This window comes from Hippocampus zosterae, chromosome 1 (genome assembly GCF_025434085.1).
Source record: "Hippocampus zosterae strain Florida chromosome 1, ASM2543408v3, whole genome shotgun sequence".
In the NCBI taxonomy this organism is placed as follows: domain Eukaryota; kingdom Metazoa; phylum Chordata; class Actinopteri; order Syngnathiformes; family Syngnathidae; genus Hippocampus; species Hippocampus zosterae.
The window spans coordinates 8179741-8201127 of NC_067451.1; the positions used below are offsets into that span (position 1 = coordinate 8179741).

Consider the following 21387-nt stretch of genomic DNA (forward strand, 5'->3'; position numbering starts at 1 on the left):
TTGTTAAAAGTAATTTGCATGTCCACAATGTAAATCTGCCTTATCCATTTTTAATTGTGTTTCCTTTTTTCCCCCTATTTTTTACGATAGGGTCAGCAATGTTCCCTAAGTATGTTTTCCAACTGTCGTTAATGTGAAAAATCAGGTTAAATATTGATTATATTGGATTATATTTATTGGGATTTTTTTTCACTAATGATAGCAAAGAAGATAACTTTGATAGATGTATTCTCGAGAAATTCCATCCCAACATTAGGTATTTGTCATTCCAAAACGCTTACCAAATACTGTGCTCCTTTTTTTTCTCGGACTCCGTAGTATGTCATTTCCTGTAGTAAGATGGCGGCCATCAGAAACGGCTTGACTCCAGCTTGTCTCGCGGGACGCTTCGTCTTCGCACAAAGTCCGAAACCCAACGCGGGCAGGCTACGTTGCTCGGACATTTGGAAGCACGTATGTTTCCCTCGCTCTTCAACTTAATGTCGCTTCATTCCCGACGCGATCATGATAAGCTCGCATCACTGTCCGTCAGGCTGACTGTGACTTTGACAAGAATGTCAGATTTTGTCAACCACACTCAAGAATTCGTATGAATTTATCCGGTCGTCATCACATTACAGCCGCAACTGTTGTGAATGCGCTATTTCAATAAAGATGTATTGTCTTGCGGTACATGTAGTACGTTATAACGTGAAATGTAACCCTAACCCTTGATACTGAACTGTAAAAAATGCCCACACTTCGGGACAGTTTATAGAGTGTTCCAAAAAAGTGTTCTATTAACCTGCCATGCGCGGCCCGGTAGTCCAGTGGTTAGCACGTTGGCTTCACAGTGCAGAGGTACCGGGTTTGATTCCAGCTCCGGCCTCCCTGTGTGGAGTTTGCATGTTCTCCCCGGGTCTGCGTGGGTTTTCTCCAGGTGCTCCGGTTTCCTCCCACATTCCAAAAACATGCGTGCCAGGCTGATTGAGCACTCTAAATTGTCCCTAGGTGTGAGTGTGAGCGTGGATGGTTGTTCGTCTCTGTGTGCCCTGTGATTGGCTGGCAACCGATTCAGGGTGTCCCCCGCCTACTGCCCGGAGACAGCTGGGATAGGCTCCACCAACCCCCGCGACCCTAGTGAGGATCAAGCGGTTCGGAAGATGAATGAATAAATAACCTGCCATGCATGTTTTTGGAATGTGGGAGGAACCCTGAGTACCCGGAGAAAACCCACGCAGGCAGGGGGAGAACATGCAAACTTCACACAGGAAGGCCGGATCGTGAATTTAACCCCGAGGCCAGCGTGTTAACCAGTCTACCACCGTGCTGACTTGTATAGAATCAAAAGTTAAAAAATTGCTTTTGCTATGGAAAACAACGATCAACATTTTTGATCATGTGATGAACCAAACCAGTAGCTATTTTTGGTGCATTTTCTGCATTCTCAATTGAAAATAATTGAATGGTTTTCAATTGAAGTTGTAAGCCCTATCCCTCACACCCGAACCGGTCCGACTCCCTTCTTGAATCCTGCCTGCAGAGCATCTTCATTCTCAAGAGTTTGCCCATATAATTTGCATTCAGTTTGCCAATTTCTCACCCCAACCGACATGCTTCTTACTTTAGCCTGTTGCTCTTCCTCTCACCAAACTAGTGCTGGCTCCAAAGGTCTCATGTGCACACGGCATTTGACTTGAACGGTTGGGCCGCTGGCACCCCATCAGTGCTGTGCAGGCGGCGCCGTGAGAAGCTCCTCTGGATGGGCGTGAGACACAACAGCACCCAGGTCTGTTGGCAAATTGAAACTCATAAGCAGTCATCAGCATTGACATTGAGTGACTTTTTTTTTCTTTCAAACCCAGATGCTGAGTACGGGCAGTCCCGTGGTGGCCAACAGCGCCAGGGTCCTTCAGCAAGCCATTCCCGATCAGGTGGATAGAACAACAGCAAAAGTGAGACGAACTTGCCAAAATGTCACCTTATACGTGGTGGGTGCTTCCAGGTCCCTCCTGGGCCTGTTTCCCTGACGACGGGAGACGCACCCGTCCCGTGCTTGACGCAGTCAGTTTCTGACGCGGCGGAGGTCCTCCAGGCTGCCGATCCGGAAGCCCGTCTGGTCGAGCTGGGCTTGGCTGGCCACACTCCGGTGGGTGTCATCCAGAACCTGCTAGAGTTCATGCACATGGACGTGGGCCTGCCATGGTGGGCAGCCATTGTTGTCGGTAAGCAACCGCAACATCAAGAAAAGCAACTAGCAAATCGCATCTTTGAGAACACACTTGTCGGGAGTTAGGCAGGTACAATTAGAAATTTAGTGGAGCTGGCAGCCAAGCCCTTGAAGGTTTGAAAAATGAATCGTTTTGAAAAGTCACAGGCAAAAACCTGGGACGGTTCCGTGATTGAATCAAGGTGGACTGTTTGTGTGTCGCCAGGGACTGTGGTGGCTCGCCTGGCCGTCTTTCCCGTCATCGTGAAGGGCCAGCGGGAGGCGGCCAAACTCAACAACGTCATGCCCGAGATGACCCGCCTCAACAGCAGGATGACCGAGGCCAAACAGAGCGGCAACAAATTTGAATGTAAATTCCGCTCCCGTCCCGTTCGCTCTCAACTGTATTTCTCGAGCACTTTCAAACTGCCACCGCTGCATACATGGAGCAATTTAACGTATAGCCCGGTAGTCCAGTGGTTAGCACGTCAGCTTCACAGTGCAGAGGTACCGGGTTCGATTCCAGCTCCGGCCTCCCTGTGTGGAGTTTGCATGTTCTCCCCGGGCCTGCGTGGGTTTTCTCCGGGTACTCCGGTTTTCTCCCACATTCCAAAAACATGCATGGCAGGCTGATTGAACACTCTAAATTGTCCCTAGGTGTGAGTGTGAGCGTGGATGGGTGTTCGTCTCTGTGTGCCCTGATATTGGCTGGCAACCAATCCAGGGTGTCCCCCGCCTACTGCCCGAAGACAGCTGGTATAGGCTCCAGCACCCCCCGCGACCCTAGTGAGGATCAAGCGGCTCGGAAGATGAATGAAAAATGAATGAATGAATAAACAGCAAAACAAATCGGTAATGAAGACGGTAGAAAGCACCAAACAGTAAAACCAAGAACAAATCGAAGTCATGCTGAGTCGAATTCCAAATGCTCTGACGTTCTCCTTTGCAGTTGCCAAAGCCTACAGCGACCTCACGTTGTTCCAGAAGAAGCACGACGTCAACCCCATCCGCGGCTTTCTGATCCCTCTGGTGCAAGTCGGTATCTGTCTGGAAACGTTTGTATTTGCCACTATCTGGAGATTGTGTTGTTTTTTTTTTCCTGTCTGACTGATGTCTGTCCACCTCCCAAGGCACCCATCTTCATCTCCTTCTTCATGGCGCTGAGGAAGATGGCGTACTTGCCGGTGCCTAGCATGCAGACAGGAGGCACGCTGTGGTTTCCGGATCTGACGGCGGCCGATCCCTTCTACATCTTGCCTCTGGCCGTAACGGGAACCATGTTCTTCATCCTGGAGGTGTGAGTCCCTCATGTGCATCAACATTTCGAGTTGTCACGCCCAACTTTGTCACCACTATTTCGCTTTTAGCTGGGAGCCGAGTCAGGCGTGGATAACCCCAACCTGCGCGCCATGAAGACCGTGTTCCGGATCATGCCCTTCGTCATCCTCCCACTCACCATCAACTTCCCCACGGTGCGTTTTTCGTCATCGCCGCCGTCTCCTTTGTTGTCCTTGCACCCGGGCAGGGAAAAATGAAGGGCCAACCCTCCCTCCGCTGTGTCCTCAGGCCGTGTTCACCTACTGGTTCACCTCCAACTGCTTCTCCTTGGCTCAAGTGGCGCTGCTCAAACACCCGGTGGTCCGTGACAAGCTGCGCATCCCGGAGAGGATCAATCACCCGGCTTCGGACCTGCCTCAAACCGACGGCTTCATCGACAGCATGAAGAAAGGTCAGTTGAAATGCGGCGTTGGCTTTACGGCTCCCGCAAATTGGATCCGTGACGAAGCTTAATTGACTCGTATCGCAAACTGCCATTGATGCACGACATGTCGTGATGTAGTTTAAGACCTTGTGGCCTTCTCGACTGCTGTTTATCGGAGGATAACAGCCAATACTCCTCCTCAGTGATAGCAGCCAGATGAGGTGGCTCGGGCATCTGGTTCTAGGATGCCTCCTGGACGGCTCTCTGGTGAGGTGTTTCGGGCATGTCAGTTCTGGGGATGACCAAAGACACGCCGCAGAGTCTATAGTTGTTACTCGATTGGCGTTCCTGTCCGTTCTAATGTCCCGATGACCTTGTGTGATGACATCAGGCGTGTGGTCGTGTCCCAATTGAAAGTACACATAAACCAAGACTGCATGGAACAGGGGTCCCCAAATCTTTTCCTGTGAGGGCCAAATAACTTTTCCCTTCTCTGACAGGGGTCGAGTTCGGTTTGTAACAAAAAGTGCGATGATCGCAGGAGGTGTCGAGACATCGACATTTATTGTTTTCCAAAAAGCCGCACATAACCAGGTATTAACCTTTTTCCGGGCTCTTGACAGGCACAATTTTTTTTCTTTTACTTAATCTTTTCGCCATTGGTCCTTTTTTTTTTTTGACAAGAGTACATCGCAGATTTTATTTATTCATTTATTTATTTTTGGGAGAGAGGAGTTCCGAATAGGGCACAGACTGCAGAAGGGTGGAATAGAATGTTATGTTCTATGCATCTACAAGTCTCGATCACCTGGTCAGACCTGGAGGGGGGAACCCCCTCCCTCCCCCCCAAAAAAAACGTAAAAAACACATCTTTGGTATTGTTCAGGGAGCCTAGGAAAATGCAGAGGCGGGCCACATTAGGCCCACGGGTCGTAGTTTGGGGACCAATGGCGTGGAATGTTGTTCTTTAACCAGTTTAAAGCAAGTTTGGTAACTTGGCTGGGAAAATATCCCATGATACATTTCACGCGGCTCTCAAAATGACTGAGGAAGGGACTCATGTTTGTCCATTTTTTATTTTGAAGGAGGGTGCAAGGGGTTCACAAGTACACACAGCTTCTAAGAAAATAGAGACGAGTATTCTTTGGAAAACCATCGTCGCCAAGTTGACAAGACCACACTCTGCATTCTTGCTATTGAGAAACGGCTTGCGTCTCCCACACGCCTCAGATCCCTCCATGGTTGGTTAGAGGGAAGTCTGGGCTTCCGTGCTTTAGGCACTGCCCCCGGCGACGCGACCCTGGATAAGCAGAAGATGATGGCTGGATAGATCATTGAAACCAGATGTGGATTTTGTACTCATTACTTTGTCAAAATAAGCTTCTCACTTCATGGGCGGGGGGTGGAGGGGGGATATGTCAGACGTCTGATGTCGAGCTCGTTTTCTCATCCAGGATGGAAGAACGCACAGCTCGCTCAGCAGCTGGAAGAGCGAGACAGACGCATCAAAAATCATCTGGACCTTGCCGCCAAAGGTAAGTGCCCCATGCCCTAACGCTGTCTTGGCATTTCACCAGGAGAGGAAGTGGAAAATAGATGCATTCCTTTGTTCACTTATAAAAAAATGCTTGTATTATTCGCCAACCACTCAACGTATCGAGAAATGGACTCAGTCTTGTTTTGCACGTGGCTTGCTAAAATCTTTTTTGTTGTGTGAATGGCAAAAGAGGTTGGCGGGGGATGCGTAGCGTAATTGTGCCATCTAGTGGAAGATCATTGAATTGCTGCCGCAGGGTCCCGTCAGCCGGTCACAACTGTTTGATTTTCCGGTGATGTGTCTGCTGTCATTTTGCGGTTCATTTTCCAAAGCAAGAGAAAGGAGACAAAAAATACGAGAGACTGAATAGGCATGCATGTATGCATGTACATCTAAGCTTCCTTGGGTGTCTTAAAAGGCGCTATGTTGTATATTATAAATCAAATGTAATTAATTGCTTAGGTATCAGCCTTGGATCTTCTCCTTTGCACTTTCCACATATGAACAAATAGATGAATAGTATCATACCGATAAATTCAGCAGCTAGAGTTGCAGATTTGTCTCTGGTGCAGAGGCGGCTGAGCCGAAAACAAAAGAATCCTCATTTTGTTGCCAAACTGTCCTTCTTGTTTTGTCAAGATGAGTGAGCGGAGTTTGTCATTGATTGCGGGTGAGGTTTTTTTTTTTTTCCTTCCCTCTAACACCATGTTAGGCTTTGCAAAGACGAGTAAGATGCAAGCTAGTAAGTGCTTGATTCCCCTTCGCTGACAGGCGTCAGGTCTTGTATGTGATTGAAGTGATATGGACCTCAAGCTTTTGCTTGTGGGACGTCACTCGTGGTTTTGTTTTGTAGAGCTGGACAATTTAGCAAACTTTTAATCATATTAAGATTTTTGGCTGCCACCATGAAATGACCTTTTCATCTTTGCTATTTACATTTTAAAATGCAAACGCTGCTGTCCTTTAACTAGTAGTCATCAGCCAAGGACCATTAGTTAAATTTAAATGTTTTGAAAACTGCGTATTGTTTGTTGAAAATAGTTCCATAAAAAAATACAGGTGTTCCGTGAATTAAATGAACAATTATGATCACCAGCCGTGATTACAGTACTGATCCAAATAATTGAGATGATCATTTTTTGCCTGAAAATTTCCTTTTTGTGTACTTCTGTAATTTTTTTTTTCTTCTTCTTCCGTTCTCAGGTCCACTGAGGCAGACATTTACCCACAATCCTCTGCAGCAGACCCCAACGCCATCCAGCAAAGATAAGAAGGCCACAAGCAAGACAAGACCATGGAAGGACATCATGGAATGAAGTGCGTAGTGTACATATTTATTGCTAAATGTTGTCAACGCGGATGATTTTCCTTTTGGCATTAAAATGGAAAAGCACTTGACACAAACCCCTTTTGTCAGCATTTTTATTATAAATAGCCCCACCATCACTCTCAATGTTGGAGAGACATACAGTATCATAATTGTCATTTCAAAGAAGCAGTCCATTTCCAAAAATAGATCTTTCAAGTCATGTAGTGCCACACATAAAAATCTCGAGGGAAAAAAAAGCTCGAAAACTAACCTTCACCAGTCGAGGTGTGTGCGTGTGTACGCGCGTGTGCCCCCTGTTTGTGTTGGTGCGTGCGGATTCAATCCTCATGATCAATGTCCAGTTCTGTTAAAACTGAGAAGCACACCTTCTGTATGAGTACTCCGGACTGAGCTGAAAAACATGGGACACATACGGCAGCTGGGTTAGAGGCACACCATATTGTGAAAGGGGGTTCTCGTTCCGCTGTGGAAAAAGGCAACATTTTGGAAACCTTGGATGGGTTCCTGGGCGCTGTTAAGTCGCGTAGCAGGATAAAGTCAAAACTGTGCTTGGACTGATATTGGGGATAGTTCGAGGTTTGCGGTTGTATTAGCTTACCAATGATCCTCCGTAACCACATTGGCCTCTTGTGGGCTGGAGTGTAGCAGCACAGGAAGTAAACGGGCACGCCGGACAGTGCGATGCCGATGCCGATCAAGGAGTTGACTGTGTCACTGTACAGGGGCACCACGACCAGGAAGACGGTGAGGAGGCAGAATATGACGGGATAGACCAGGCTGAGCTGCAAGGGAACAACGGCGGTTAGGGTTGGGACGGCCTTCGGCGCAGCCTTTTAAACTCTTTCCTACTTTCAGCGGCCTCTTCCTGTCCGGCTGCTTCCAGCGCAGGTACAGTTGCCCCAGAATGGAAAGCCCCACAAAGAACCAGTAGCTGAAGCTGTAGTAGTTGATGAGCCTGAAGACGTCCTCCACGCACAAGTAGATGAGCGCCATGACGCCCTGCACGGCAGAAGAAAGCGGAAGAGGCGCAGAGATATTGTTTGAATGCAGCGAAGAAGGGCCAATGTGTGTGTGTGTGTGTGTGTGTGAAGTGACGAACATTGAAGAGGAGGGCCGGGATGGGCGTGTAGCGGTGCACATGGATCATACACAGGTAGTCAGGCAGGTGGCCTTCTCTGGAGCCCACGAAGAACAGCCTTCATACACACAACAACAACAAAATGGATGATGGGGCGGGGCCACAGGAATGGACGGCGGGACGGTGAGCCGCATTCTCCGCACTCACCTGGAGGACGCCAGGATGGAGGCGTTGAGTCCTCCAAAGCAGGACAGAGCAACCGCCAAGGGAATGGTCCAGTTCATCACGCCAAACACCTGGTCTGCAAACGTCTGCGGGTGGACATGTGACACAACCGTGAGGATGACGACCGAGATTCTTCCGCAAAGGCGGAGATTCCTCACTCACCACGGCGACGGCGTCGCTGTCCAAAATGGCGTTCATGGGCAGGATGGTGTAGTAGGCCACATTAGTCAAAATGTAGATGACCGTCACGATGGGCATGGAAATGGCGATGGCCAGCGGCAGATTCCTGCAACCAAGCAACACGGATCAGGTCATTTAATGGAGGGGTGCTGGGGTGAGGGGGAGGAAGACTCGCTCCTCTTCCTCCATCAGTATCACACCACCTTTCACCTCAATTGCCATTTTTGATGAACATTTATGAACACGGAAGCTGAGTTCATTTTGAATTTCCTCCGGCGTTCCCCAGGGGTCTTCTCTCGGGGATGTGCTATTTGTGCAACATTTTTACTGTTGTTTGGATGAAAGCCAAGTCTGCTTTGCTACTCAAGTTGATCCCTCTGCAAACATCTCCGGAAGCTCTTCCTCCAACCACATGACTTTTAGGTTCTTCTTCTTACAAGCCAGCATGCTCTTTTGGATCCTCTGCCTGGCTGCTACGTTGTCATTTTTAAATCTCAACAACTCTCCGATTCGACTCCATCCATCCATCCATCCATCCATTTTCCGAACCGCCTTATCCTCACAAGGGTCGCGGGGGGTGCTGGAACCTATCCCAGCTGTCTTCGGGCAGTAGGCGGGGGACACCCTGAACCAGTAGCCAGCCAATCGCAGGGCACACACAGACGAATAACCATCCGCGCCCACGCTCATAACAAGCGACAATTTCGAGTTTTCAATCAGCCTGCCATGCATGTCTTTGGAATGAGGGAGGAGACGGGAGTACCCAGAGAAAACCCACGCAGGCACACGGGGAGAACATGCAAACTCCATACAGGGAGGCCGGAGCTGGAATTGAACCTCTACACTGTGAGGTGGACGCGCTAACCACTAGACCGCCGGGCCGCCCCCGATTCGACTCATGTTGAAGTATTTCTACATGTACCTTTCTGGGTTCTTGATCTCCTCTGTGACAAAGTTGAGCGTGTCCCATCCGGAGTAAGAGAACAAAGCCGAGTAAAGAGCCAAAGCGATGTCGCCGGGATCCTGAGATGAGCCCTCAAAGAGGCCCTCAAAGTTCTGCGTGTGACCTAGCGAAACGCACAAAAATCAGCCTTGATGACCACCATGTTGACGATCAACCGGCACGACTGAGCGTCATTCATCGATGAAAGAACCTTGCATGATTTTAACCAGGCCTGTGATGATGACCGCAATCAGGGCGATGACTTTGACGTAGGTGAAGAAGTCCTGCACTCTGGTTCCCCATTTTACATAGGCGCAGTTGACGAAGGTTAATAAACCTGCAGGGGGAGAGGGGGGGGGGGGGGGACGACACAAAATGCTTTTTCAACACAACATTCTGACACCACGCATGCACGCCCTCAAACCCCTCCATAATAATCCACGCTTGCTAACGTTTGCGCTGCGCTTCAGTGTCGTAGAACGCCGCGCCGCTGACCGGAGCGGACATGAAACAGCAGAGCGCAGCACAAGCATTCAACACCTTGTTGTTCTCCCGGTCCTCGGCCACCCTCCTGAGAGACCAAAAAACGCACTTGCGCCTTCTTTGCTGCGCGCTGGCCACCAAAGCTCCACGCCAACGCTATCATTATGCGGCACTATTGACAGCTCCCGGGATCAAAATAAGTTTGAACTCGGCAGGAAGGAGGCTCAAAGACAACAAAGGGCCACGCCGAGGTCGTCCGAGAAGCGTGTGGCGAGAGAAAAGAAAAGATAAGCGCTCGGATTGCACATTTCAGAGGACGGGAGATGCACATGCTGCTGGGAAGCTGTTCTGTTAGTTTAGCATTTTATTCACACTTGTGATGACTTTTTTTGGGACTCGCGATTGGCCACGTTGCTTTCTTATGTCTCGTATTCCAGCTCTGGCCCTCGGACGACGACACCTTTGGAAAGTGAGCCGGATGGGCATGCCGTGTTAAAAATAGCCACTTCAAAATGTCTTTTTGAGACTTTTTTTTTTTTTGGTCATCTGTCCAATCTATGAATATTTTCACTTTCCATTTATTTGGCCAAAAATAAATAAATAAGGCGGCCCGGTAGTCCAGTGGTTAGCACGTGGGCTTCACAGTGCAGAGGTACCGGGTTCGATTCCAGCTCCGGCCTCCCTGTGTGGAGTTTGCATGTTCTCCCCGGTCCTGCGTGGGTTTTCTCCGGGTGCTCCGGTTTCCTCCCACATTCCAAAAATATGCATGGCAGGCTGATTGAACACTCTAAATTGTCCCTAGGTGTGAGTGTGAGTGCGAATGGTTGTTCGTCTCTGTGTGCCCTGCGATTGGCAGGCAACCGATTCAGGGTGTCCCCTGCCTACTGCCCGAAGACAGCTGGGATAGGCTCCAGCAACCCCCGCAACCCTAGTGAGGATCAAGCGGTTAGGAAGATGAATAAATAAATAAATAACTGGGACAAAGTGGGCCCTGAGAATCCCACCAAAGTGGCATGAAGCAATTATATGATGTCGTACTACCACTGGCGTCTCATCAGCGTGTTTAGCACGCCGACTTGGAATAAATTAGGTCACCTGGCTGAAGGGGGACATTTTAGAGCTACTTGGAAGACAAGACTGTGGTGTTGGTTTTGCGCCGTTGGGGTCAGAGTCTCATCTTGGGAAGGACTTTAACTTGCAGCTATCAGCTCTCCTTATCATTCTCTATGCTCGTGTGTGTGTGATTTAAAAAAAGAAAGGGCCGCTCTTTGCCTAGAATGTCATGTCAAAGGTTATTTGTGAGACTTCCGCAACAAGTTCTGGCTTAGCGTCTGGGGCCCTCGGTTGTCTAGGTCTCCGGTTGCCCAAGCGTCGGCACATTTTTGCTTAGTGAGTATCTCACGTGTGTTTCTCAACACTTTGGTCAATTAGTCAGCGCTGCTCTTTTGTGTCGCCTTGGAAAGGTCAGCTGTGCACCGAGGAAGTTTCTTGCTGTTTCCACGGCAAAAAAAAAAAAAAAAAAAGTAAAGAGCGTGACTGGTACCAGGATTTTTAAACAGGAACGTAAAGTCCCGCAGCAGACTTCCTTCTTCCAATGCGGTTTCACTTCTGTGTAATGATGTGGATGGGGGGAGGGGGGGGAGGTCTACTTACATATGCAAGTGGCCGCCAGGAGCCGGTTGGCCGCGTACGGCGCGATGCAGGTGGGGAAAATGGGCTGCATCATGTAGTTGGAGAAGGTGATGGCGATGACGGCTTGGCCGGTGGGCTCGATGATGAGTAGCGACGTCCACAGTCGGATGAAGGCAAGGAAGCCCCCGAAAGCCTCCAGGATGTACGCGTAGGAGGCCCCCGATTTGGTGATGGTGGTCCCCAACTCCGCGTAGCACAGCGCGCCGAAAACGGAGAAGATGCCGCCGACGGTCCACACCACCAGTGAGAGACCATAAGAGGCGCTGTGGATGAGGACACCCTTGGGCGACACGAAGATGCCCGAGCCGATCATGTTGCCCACGATCAAGCAAACCCCGTTGAGGAGGGAGATCTCCTTTTTCAGCTTCATGGACTCCTGGAATTCTTCGGCCTTGAGAGATGGGGGGCGGCTATTGGAGGGGTCTTCTGTTGGAAGCGGACGAAAAGACATCCTGGTTTTTCTCAGTCACTTTTTTTTTTTTTTAATCCGGCCGTCTGGTTAGGAACTGAACCCGCCCAAGCCGAATGGCTCTCCAAAATGTCTGCGGCTATCTGAGATGGTCTCCTGCCATCTGTGGAGAAAAAAAAAACTAATTCACATGAGGGAATGCTTTTAACCGTTGGGGAGCGCAAATGGCCTTTCGGTTTTCTTCTTTTTTTTTTCTTTTTGCTCAGAAGGTTCATCTGCTGGCGGTGTGCTTTTCAAATCGTAAACACTTTCACAGTGTCAGCATGCCGACTACTCACATGTTTTCCAAAGTTCATTATCAGCAGCCTTCCCCACCAGCACCAGGAACTACAAACGAAGCCTGAGGATGACTCACACTGTTCTTCGCCCTGCAATCTAAAATATTGTTTTCGTTCTTAGTATTTCCAGTCGCTGAATGAATGAAGATTGCCAAAAATAAGCACATTGTAAAAACACGGCTCTTTACAACTGATTATAATTCTTTCAACAATGACAAATGAGGAGCCGGAAAGATTCCTGAGAGAGGAGAAGGTGTCGTTATGATGCTTCGGTTGAGAAGAAGCTGTCGTTACCTTTCAGGAGTACAAGAGGAGGCGCAGCCCAGGACTTTGTCTTTTTTGCTTGTGATCCAAGTGTCGCCTCTGCCTCTCCGCATACGCATGGGGAGCAAGGTCCAAAGAAGGTGCCGATAAGTGTCCCCCTACTCAAGGTTAGATTCTCCCTTGACTTTTTTTTTTAAATCAGAGAAACAAAGAGATCAATCCCTGTCATTGATCGCTTTCTGGATTCATGTGGTACTTATTTCCTCGTCTAAAAATACATGTCACTTTCATAGCGGGGATTCAGAGAGTGCGGAAAAAAAGGTGATCAATGAGCAAATTATCCAGAAGGGAAAAAAAACATGAAATTGAAAGCGTACCTTTGTCGGCTTCCTTGCAGATGGCTCAAACAAGTGCGGTGTCGTTGCTATGTGCTGAGCTGCTGTGTCCTTTTTCCTCTGCTGCTTCCTCTTCCTCGTGCACTTAAGCCTCTATGCACTCGTGTTTTCTGCTGAGGAAAGGCGTGTGGTGGGCCGGGGTGTGTGTGTGGGGGGGTGAGTAGTCACAATTAACTGTTTTAGTGTCTCCTGAGTGACTTTAATGAGATTACAGCAGACCTGAGAAAATAATGGGCTACGGGGGGAGGGACGGATCCTTGTACACAATTCATACTGCTACTCACTTCAATAGAACGTTAGGTGTTTATCATTTTCTTCACTGAAAAACGACAGGTTAAGTTACAGTTACACTTCCCAATAATACACATACACAGACAAGTATATTCTGGACGTAATTTTGAACTGAATGATTTGGCCTCGTTCTTTATGGGCTGCGCCACTGAATGAGAACATGGCGCCCTCTTGTGGTCCCTCAAAAGAGACAGCCGTTAGAAACGCGCTGATTTATTGAAAAGCAGACTTTCCGGACCTTTAAATGAGCCAAGACGCATATATTGAGCTCTCAAAAACTCTCACGGCACACCAAAATGTCACAAAAAGTGGACACACGTCAATTGTGTACTTTCTACCATTGATCGTCATAAAAAGTCGACACGCGTCAATTGTGTGCGTTCTTCCGTCGAGCAGAAAATCATTGATTGTTTTGTCACGATAAATCTCTAGCATGGATCGATGGCCAAAGCTACGTTATTTGTGTAAGCTTATTAATTATCATTTTATGTTTGAGCATCATATTATTTTATGTTAATCATACCTAAATTCTATTCTGTTGTTTAATAATTGCTTAGACACGTTTTTATGTTAATAGGTTCTGATTGGCTGTTAAAGTAAGAGAAGCAGGAAGTGATTTTAGTTAACGAGTGTTGTGTTTTCGAACCTGCTGCGGTGCAGACGTTTTTTTCCACTTTTAGTAAACTGCATTAAAGGATTCCATCTCTCCTTTTGTCATTTGTGAAGTAGAGCTGTCCACTAAAAACAACGATCCCCTAAACTTACATTTGTGATAAATAAATTACTTTTCTGACCAACTCGGTGAGATTTGATCACTTCCCAGGGCATAATTTAAGAGCTCCCGTGGTACACTAGTTGGGAATCACTGCTGTAAAGGATCGTTTTATTTTTTTTTTCTAATTGCGTTGTTATTTTGCAAAGTACTTGACTCAGAACGTCCGCTGTGGATGCAGTTTGAAGTTGTGCGTTTGTGTGTTTTCATTGGGAATAGCGGAGCGTGTCGATGAATGGTTATCGAAGTGACTGATCAGTGCGTGATTGAGAAACACTTGATGGCGATCTCAGCGCCTTTTGTTCCACTTGCTACCCTGGACATTCTTTCCCTCGGCGACCGGTTGCCATGTAGGGTAAAAACCACGAGGATGAAAGACTGCCATTTTGGGGACAGCTGGGCCAGGTCCGTCCCTGACGCCCCCTCCCCCCAAACCCCCATCCTGCTTCCAGTCACTCTGGAGGGGTCCGAGGTGGTATTGTGTAGGGATTAGAGCTTCCTGTGTGTCAACTCATTACACGGATGGGGTGGAAGGGGGGATGTGAAGGAGTGAAATGAACGCGAAAATGAAAGAGCGTGCATGAAAAAGTATGACAGAGAGGGGGAAATGGAGGGAGGGGGGGCGGGGGTTTAGGTGATGGCCTCTACAGCTGCACACACAATCACACCGTCAAGGCTTTGATTACCCTTCTCTCTCTCACACACACACACACACAAGAACATATTAAAAAGCACGGTGGGCAAGAAAAAGCTGAATTAGGTGCAGACAAAGGACCCCCCCGCCATCTCCACTCCTCACTCACCTCTCCTTCCCAATCTATTCATGCACAACATTGAATCTGCACAACCGCCCCCCCCCAAAAAAACACAATAAGAATGGTAAGAAATCACAGCATATCATAACAAGCCACAAATCCCACCCAATGATGACCTCTGGTGGCTGTTAGAAGTACTGCGACAACTTACGGTAACCTGATTAACTTCTGAGTAACTATGACATAATTCCTGGAGCCCAAATATGATCTGAAGAGTTAGCCACAGGAGCGATGCTATTCTAGCCAGTGCGGTGTTCAATAAAAACACAGGAAACAGAGCGCATCGGCTTTTCACGCGGCCATTGTTTTATTACCTTGGGAACACATATATAAAAAAGTCGTAAAGTTTTCACTCATTTGGCTGGACTGTCATTGGGCAATGGTTTAACGGAGAGGGCGTGGGAGTACCTTGTCAACAATCCTCACAGGTAGCATGATCCGGTCGTAGTGAGACATTCACAGCTGGAGCGCCGCACGCGTTGAGTAGCAGCGTCACAATCACGTAAGCGGCGCGAACATAGCGAAGAACGTGAAAGTAAGGCGTAGGAGGTCAGTCGTATTTGCGAGAGTCATACGGCCGATTTTGGCGTGCACTTGAAATCGAATATTGACCGTGCCGATGTGCTGCTCCAGTGGGGTCGACAGTAAGCCCTCGTTGTGCTCTTTCAAATACAAACAAAAGCAGTCTAAAGCGAGTCACTATCACGCAAACTACATCTATCACCTGTAAGAGATGAAGAGACTAGAAATTTAAAAAAAAAAAAAAAAAGATACTGGCCTGTCAAGAGTATCTACTACACTATCTTATGTTGTCCGTTAGTTCAGCAGGCAGCCTCATCGCATTGAAGCTTTGTTTCCGGATCCGCGCCACCTTCTTTTTTTTCTTCCTTGGAGCTTGAATCCAAGTCGGTGTCACTCGTGTTGCTCTGAGCCTTGGAGGAGGCGGCCAAAGCGACAGGGTGACTTTTCATGTGACCCTGCGGATGAGAAGCAGTTGTGCATTAAATGAAGGCCCGTTGCGCCGCTAAATTTCCCAAATGACAAAAGCTGTACCTTGAGGCCGCTGCGGCTGGCGTACAGCTTCCCGCAATGGGAGCAGCTGTAGGGTTTGTCCAAGCGAGGATGTTGGCCGCGCCGTCCCAACGCAGCGCCGGGCGGCTCCGGGCTCTCTGAACTCTCTTTCTCTGGTTCGGTAGGAGGCGGCGGCGGTGGCGGCACCATGAACGCGGCGTTGTCTTTCTCGCCGTCGCTGCGGGTGACTTCCGGCGGGACGCTGATGTCGGCCGCCGAGCCGCAAGTTGCCGGGCTCGCCGGAGGGCTGCGCTTGCTTTTGGGATTTCCGGTCGGCGTACATTTGTAGTGATCGTCGTCGCCAATCTCGCTGGTCTCATCGAGCTTGGACACGCATAAGCGGACAGGCCCATCGCTGTCGCTCACCGCGGCAGAACCGGAGCTAAGTGAGGGCTCTTTGCCGGGGCTTCCTACAGCGGCGTGGGCCTCCTCTTGGGAGTTATTCAAAGGGCTACCATCATCGAGGTTGTTGTCGCTGAGATCCAGGGGGTCTTCGGCTCCTGCCAAGCGGGTGTTATGACTCAGAGGTGGGCTAACGCTAGGCGCGGAACCTTCCGAGTCCTCCATCTTGACGTCACGAGACGCGTCTGTCTTGGCGGAAGCGTTTTTGGAGGTCGTCGTGGTAAGAGCCAGCGGAAGGAGCTGTTGAACTTGTGACGGCGAGCTACCCGAGTCCTTCTCCGCCTCGTCGTTGTCCATTTCCGCGCCGTCTTCCGCTTGCGTGGCGTCCTGGTCGGGCGGTATTTGCCCTCCGAGGTGGAGGCGAATGTGGTGCTGAAGGACTAAAGCATTGGTGAACTTGCGCGGGCACAGCGGGCAGGAGTTGAGCGCCCGGGAATTGGCCGGTCTGGCTCGATGGGTGGCCAGGTGGGCCCTGAGGCTGCCCTTGGTGGAGAAGGAGCGACCGCAGAGCTTACAAGGGAAGGGGCGCTCGCCGAGGTGAGTGGCCTGGTGCAAGCGCAGGGCTCGAGCGCAGCTGAGGACCCGCAGGCACACGCCGCACTGATTGGCCACTTGAGTCGCGGGCAGAGACGGAGCGGCCGAGGTGGCGGCGCTCAAGTTGCCGCCCGCGACTCCTTGAGCGGCGTTGGGACCGAGTCCCAAAGTGGACAACATTTCCCTGTGATAGATACTGGAGGCGGTGGTCAAGTCGTGACCGTTAGCGTTGAGCGGGGGGGCGGAGGAAGATGAGGCCCCTTCTTGCGGCCGCTTCTCAAGCTTCTGTACCAGACGCTGAAGCTTGGAAGTGTCCGAGGACTGAGCCGACGTCGCCGGAGAGGAGGAGGTAGAAGAAGAGGACGCTTTCGGGAACGGCGGGAAAGCGAAGGGGAGCCCGTGCGAGGCGGACGGGTGGCCCGCGGGCCGCAGGAGGGCCATGTGGTGCGGCGAAGCGCCTCCCGGGAAAAGGATCTTGGGGAGGTGAGCCACCTGGGAGTAGGAGGCGGCGGCTGCGTGGAGAGCCGAAGGGGGAGGCGTGTTTTCATCAAAGCGCTGCTGCTTCGCCCCTTTGAACTGACTCGCCGGCGAGGAAGATGACAAGGAGGAGGCGGAAGCGGCCGGCGCCGAGCCCGGCGCGCCGGCAACCGCCGAGGCCCGGTTCAGCTGGAGCAGGGAATGGGCCGTCGACAGCAGCGCCATGTCGACCGAGGGCGGCAGAGGTAGAGAGGAAGGAGACGGCCGCGGGGACGTGCCGGATAGGAATCCCAAAGCCATATTCTCCGCCAAACCGGAGGGAACGCTTCCTTTTACTCCGTGAAAGGACTCGTCGTCGTCGTCCGCTCGGCGCTTCCTCCTCCTCTGGACGACGCTGGAAGCGGAGGCGCTCGGCGACTGCTCCGAGAGCGCCGGCGGCAGCAGCGAGAGGGAAAGCTCCGGGTTCTGCTCTCGGTGGCGCAGGAAATGAGCTTTGAGGTTTCCCCGGGTGGTGAATCGGCTCAGGCACACGGGACACTGGTACGGTCTCTCGCCCGTGTGCGATCTCAGGTGGATCTGAAGCGAGGAGTCGCTGCTCAGGACCTTGCCGCAAAAGCGGCACATGTGCTGCGGTCGCCCCGACGTGGAGGCGGAGGCCATCGGGGACGCGTACGGGAGCTCTTGGGCGTGGCTGACGGCGGGGAAGCTGGCGCCGTTGCCGTGAGCAAATAAAGCGGAGTTGGATAAGGAGCGCGGCGGCAGGCCCAAAGACAAGGAGAGCGGATGAAGGGAGGCCACGGACGGGGCGGACGACGACGTTCTGCTGCCGTTGACCTGCGTCGCGCCTTGTTTGGAGTGAGGCGGCTGGGGAAAGAGGGACGACGGAAGGCCGCTTAACAGCGCCGCCGCGCTCGCGGCGACCGGCGCGGCGGTCGAGGGCTGCGCCGGCGACGAAGACGAGGCTTTATGTTGGCTCTCGGCCCCGCCCACTCGCGGGCTGACGTCTCGCCCCAGGACGATTCCTCCGAGCTTCAAAACGTGCCTGCAAATTTCCTCGGTCATCTGCATCTGGTGTATTTGTCTCTGTTGTAAAACTCGAAGCTCCTCCAGCAGGACCGCAAGGGTGGGCGGCACCTGTAGAATTTGGGGGGCGGGCAAGTTGGAGGCCCGGTGCCGAGGTGGGCTGTCGCCGCCGCCGCATCGAGTGGGGGGGCATCGGGTGGACGAGGAGGAGGTCGCGGTGGAGGCGGAAACGCCCATCGCCGGGGAGGCCATGGTGGAATGCGACGGGGCTTGGCAGCCGGACGTCTGACCCGAGGGGGGGGGCGAGTGGGTCTGCGAGGACAGCGACGGGTGAGGAAAGTCTGGAGAGAGGGAGGAGTGAGTGTTTGGCAGGGAGGTGGCGAAGGTCGCGATGTGGTTGGGCCAATGGGGAGGGGGCGAGCTCTCGTTGGGCAAAGAGGGCGCGTGGAGCCCGCCGGGGGACGGGCGGGGGGCCAAGGGGGGCTGGCAGTCTTGAAGTGAGCTCGGGGAGGAGGAGGAAGAGGACCCCGATGAGGTGACTTCGGATCCCAGAGAGGTGGATGGCGACTTCATGCACAGGAGGTCATCTGAGAGGAAAGAAAATGAATTTCTGTGAAAAGCAAAAAGATTTTTGTCTTTTGCTCAAAATCAGTGCCAACTGGACGCCAATATCCTTCGTCTGCGTCCATTCGCTTCGGCGCAGAAGCGGACTCGCTCGATTCTGGGTGTCCGGCCGCTCCCCACCACAAGGGAAAAGATTTGTGTCGTGTTCACAAAATAATCAATCTGTTGGGTCCACGATGTTGTGCACAACGGGCTTTTTTTTTTTTTTTTTACATTTTGTTTCAACCTGTCTGTCTTGAAAGTAACTTAAAAGATTAGTTATCATTTACCGAAGAAACGCCGCTGAACAATCAAGTAGTAGCTTGAGTGTGTGTGTGTGTGTGTTGTCTCAAAGTCCTCAAATGCACACAAAAAAAAGCTCCCAGTCCACCTTGTTGTCAAGGCAACACATTTCCCAGGACAATGGGCATCACCAAGACAACCCCTAACCCCTCTTAAACCGCCCCCACCTACCCCCGCTCTGTCCCTGTCTTTCATCTCTCCATTCACCCTTCCCCCCCTTACGTCACAGAGGAGGTCAAGGGTCAGGCCAAGCCGAGGGTCCTGGCACTGTCCGCACATTCTGATTGGTCAACTCATTTGACCTCTGCCGTTCAGGGGTCAAATTCTTTCAGAATCTTGAACGCAGAGTGAGAAAAAAGCAAAGTGCGTGTGTGTTTGGGGGGGGGCCAGGGGGGGTTGCAACAATGGAGAGAGTAACTTAACTATTCCCTCCTGGAGAGGTAAAGTGATTTCTGAAATAAATCAAAGTCTTTCGGATTGAAAAGTCCAACGTAGCTCAGCGGAGTAGCGCTTCTTAAATTGGGGGAACTGGACTGCCTGGACGTCTGCAAAATATTTAGTAACGCATCATGTCCAATTATTTAAAAAATAAAATAAAATAAAACAACACCAACCAATCAAATTACCTTAGCTTTGGGCCAATGGAGAGCTCGAATATGATTGGGATGTATCATGTCATGCTGTACATCTGACATTGCCCCCAAATGAAATAAGCTTTTTTTTTTTTTTAATTTGAATAAGAAAGTAAAACATGTTTTTTTTCTTCAACAAAAGTGTGTTTACTAAATTACAAGGTTCGATTTTACAAGACTAAAGTATTTTTGCAATTCACTTCTTGAAATATGAATGTGTTCCTTCTGTAAAGTTGATCTTTGATATAATATGAAGACTATATCTGGGTTGGGGGTGGGGGGACTTGACTCTTCAGTAGTATGAGAAAATAGGTCTTTGTTCTTGTAAGGATTATGACTTTTTGGGGGGGGTGCAGGGTTGGCAAGCCACTTTATTTACAAAATATGACCACTTTGTTTTCTTTAAAAAATATGAATTTGTTGTTGTAACATTTTTACTTTAATTCTCATTTTAAAAAATAGTCGGGGGGGGGGGAGCGGGGGGCTCTGAGAACTTCTTTTGAAAATGTCTCCCTACACAGAAAGTTTGAGCTCCCCTGAAGTGGAGAAGCAAGAGAAAGGGAGCAAGGGGGCGCCATTGAAAGATCAGCACAATGGAAAGAAGGGTGCAAGATTACCCCCCCCCCCCCCGCAACCCCCCCAAAAAAGAAGCCCCCAACAACACACCGTCAAAAAGCTTCGGAAACCTGTTGCTTAGGGGCCCCCAAAGCCGCAAACGCTGACCACCAAAAAAACCCAATTTTAAGAGACACACCGATGCTCCCCACGTTTGATTTCTTACCGTGAGCGAGGACCCTCGGGCCCCCCGGATCGGCGTTGACGAGGTGTTGGGGTCTCTTCTGTTTCCGGCGTGACATGATTCACGACGAGCCGGAGGAGGTGCAGGAGGAGGAGGAGGGGGGGTGGCTCTTGCCAATGGCTTGGCGACACTCCTCAAATGCATCCACGACAAGAGATTTCGAAAGTTCCTGCAAGTTTCCCTCGAAAGAATCCGCTGGTGAGAAAACGAGAGGAGAGAGGAGCTCTTGCAAGTCGTCATAAGAGGCAGCAGTGTGTGTGCGCGCGTGTGCGTGTGTGTGTGTGTGTGCGCGCGCGCGTGTGTGTGTGTGGCTTATCCAAATTCTCCTCTCCCCCTTCACCCAAAAAAAAAAACTTGTCCAATTTGCGCCCCTCCTCTTCCACGGCTTGCCCCGCTGCATGCACATGTCGCGGACACGCGCGCGCACACACACAAATACACGCGCACGCACGGACGCACGCACACACAACCACTCCTTGTTCTGCCGTATTTGCATTTCAATGGCGTGGAACTCGCAGCCTCCCCGCTTCTCTTCTCTCTCCTTCTCTTGTCCTTCCACGTACGGCGTCATTTGTCTCGCTTTTGCTCGAAACGTAGCAAAAGTGCGGACAGATAATGAAGTAGCAGGAGAAATTGGAGGCAACGAGTATTACAACAGGTGCCTCCACGTAGCGCGCAGACCCTTCATCACCCCCCCTCCCACACCAGCGAGACAAAATGCCAAGAGAAAATAAAGACTTGCAAATGCAAATTTTTGGAGCCAATTTGTGAAGCGAGCGCGGCCCCGCGTGCGGCAGCAACATCGCGCGCGCGCACGCATTGATGCGTGCGGGCTCTATTTAAGTGGCAGCGGGCGAATAGATGGCAAGATGTGACAATGACGTGCAGGACACAGTCGAGT

General features: G+C 50.6%; 3 protein-coding genes across 3 annotated transcripts; 1 reads left to right on the top strand and 2 right to left on the bottom strand.

Annotated features, from left to right (window-relative positions):
- The first annotated feature begins 302 nt into the window (after positions 1-302).
- Positions 303-6831, top strand: oxa1l (OXA1L mitochondrial inner membrane protein). Its single transcript, XM_052081873.1, has 11 exons — positions 303-453; positions 1637-1768; positions 1845-1913; positions 1985-2204; positions 2415-2558; positions 3138-3223; positions 3319-3483; positions 3556-3660; positions 3755-3917; positions 5345-5425; positions 6631-6831. Exons 1-11 carry the CDS (start codon positions 340-342, stop codon positions 6741-6743), a joined length of 1392 nt encoding a protein of 463 aa, XP_051937833.1. The 5' UTR covers positions 303-339; the 3' UTR covers positions 6744-6831.
- A 2-nt stretch (positions 6832-6833) lies between these two features.
- On the bottom strand, positions 6834-13109 carry slc7a7 (solute carrier family 7 member 7). The gene is made up of 12 exons (XM_052081860.1): positions 12747-13109; positions 12400-12553; positions 12106-12202; positions 11320-11930; positions 9395-9520; positions 9163-9307; positions 8223-8346; positions 8043-8146; positions 7857-7953; positions 7607-7756; positions 7356-7539; positions 6834-7148 (listed from the first exon to the last, which is right to left on the bottom strand). The coding sequence occupies exons 4-12, from the start codon at positions 11807-11809 to the stop codon at positions 7075-7077; spliced, it is 1494 nt and encodes a 497-aa protein (XP_051937820.1). The 5' UTR covers positions 11810-11930; positions 12106-12202; positions 12400-12553; positions 12747-13109; the 3' UTR covers positions 6834-7074.
- Positions 13110-14925: 1816 nt separating this feature from the next.
- Positions 14926-21186, bottom strand: si:ch211-212k18.5 (sal-like protein 4). Its single transcript, XM_052081847.1, has 3 exons — positions 20469-21186; positions 15696-18736; positions 14926-15619 (listed from the first exon to the last, which is right to left on the bottom strand). The coding sequence occupies exons 1-3, from the start codon at positions 20542-20544 to the stop codon at positions 15464-15466; spliced, it is 3273 nt and encodes a 1090-aa protein (XP_051937807.1). The 5' UTR covers positions 20545-21186; the 3' UTR covers positions 14926-15463.
- Positions 21187-21387: the final 201 nt, after the last annotated feature.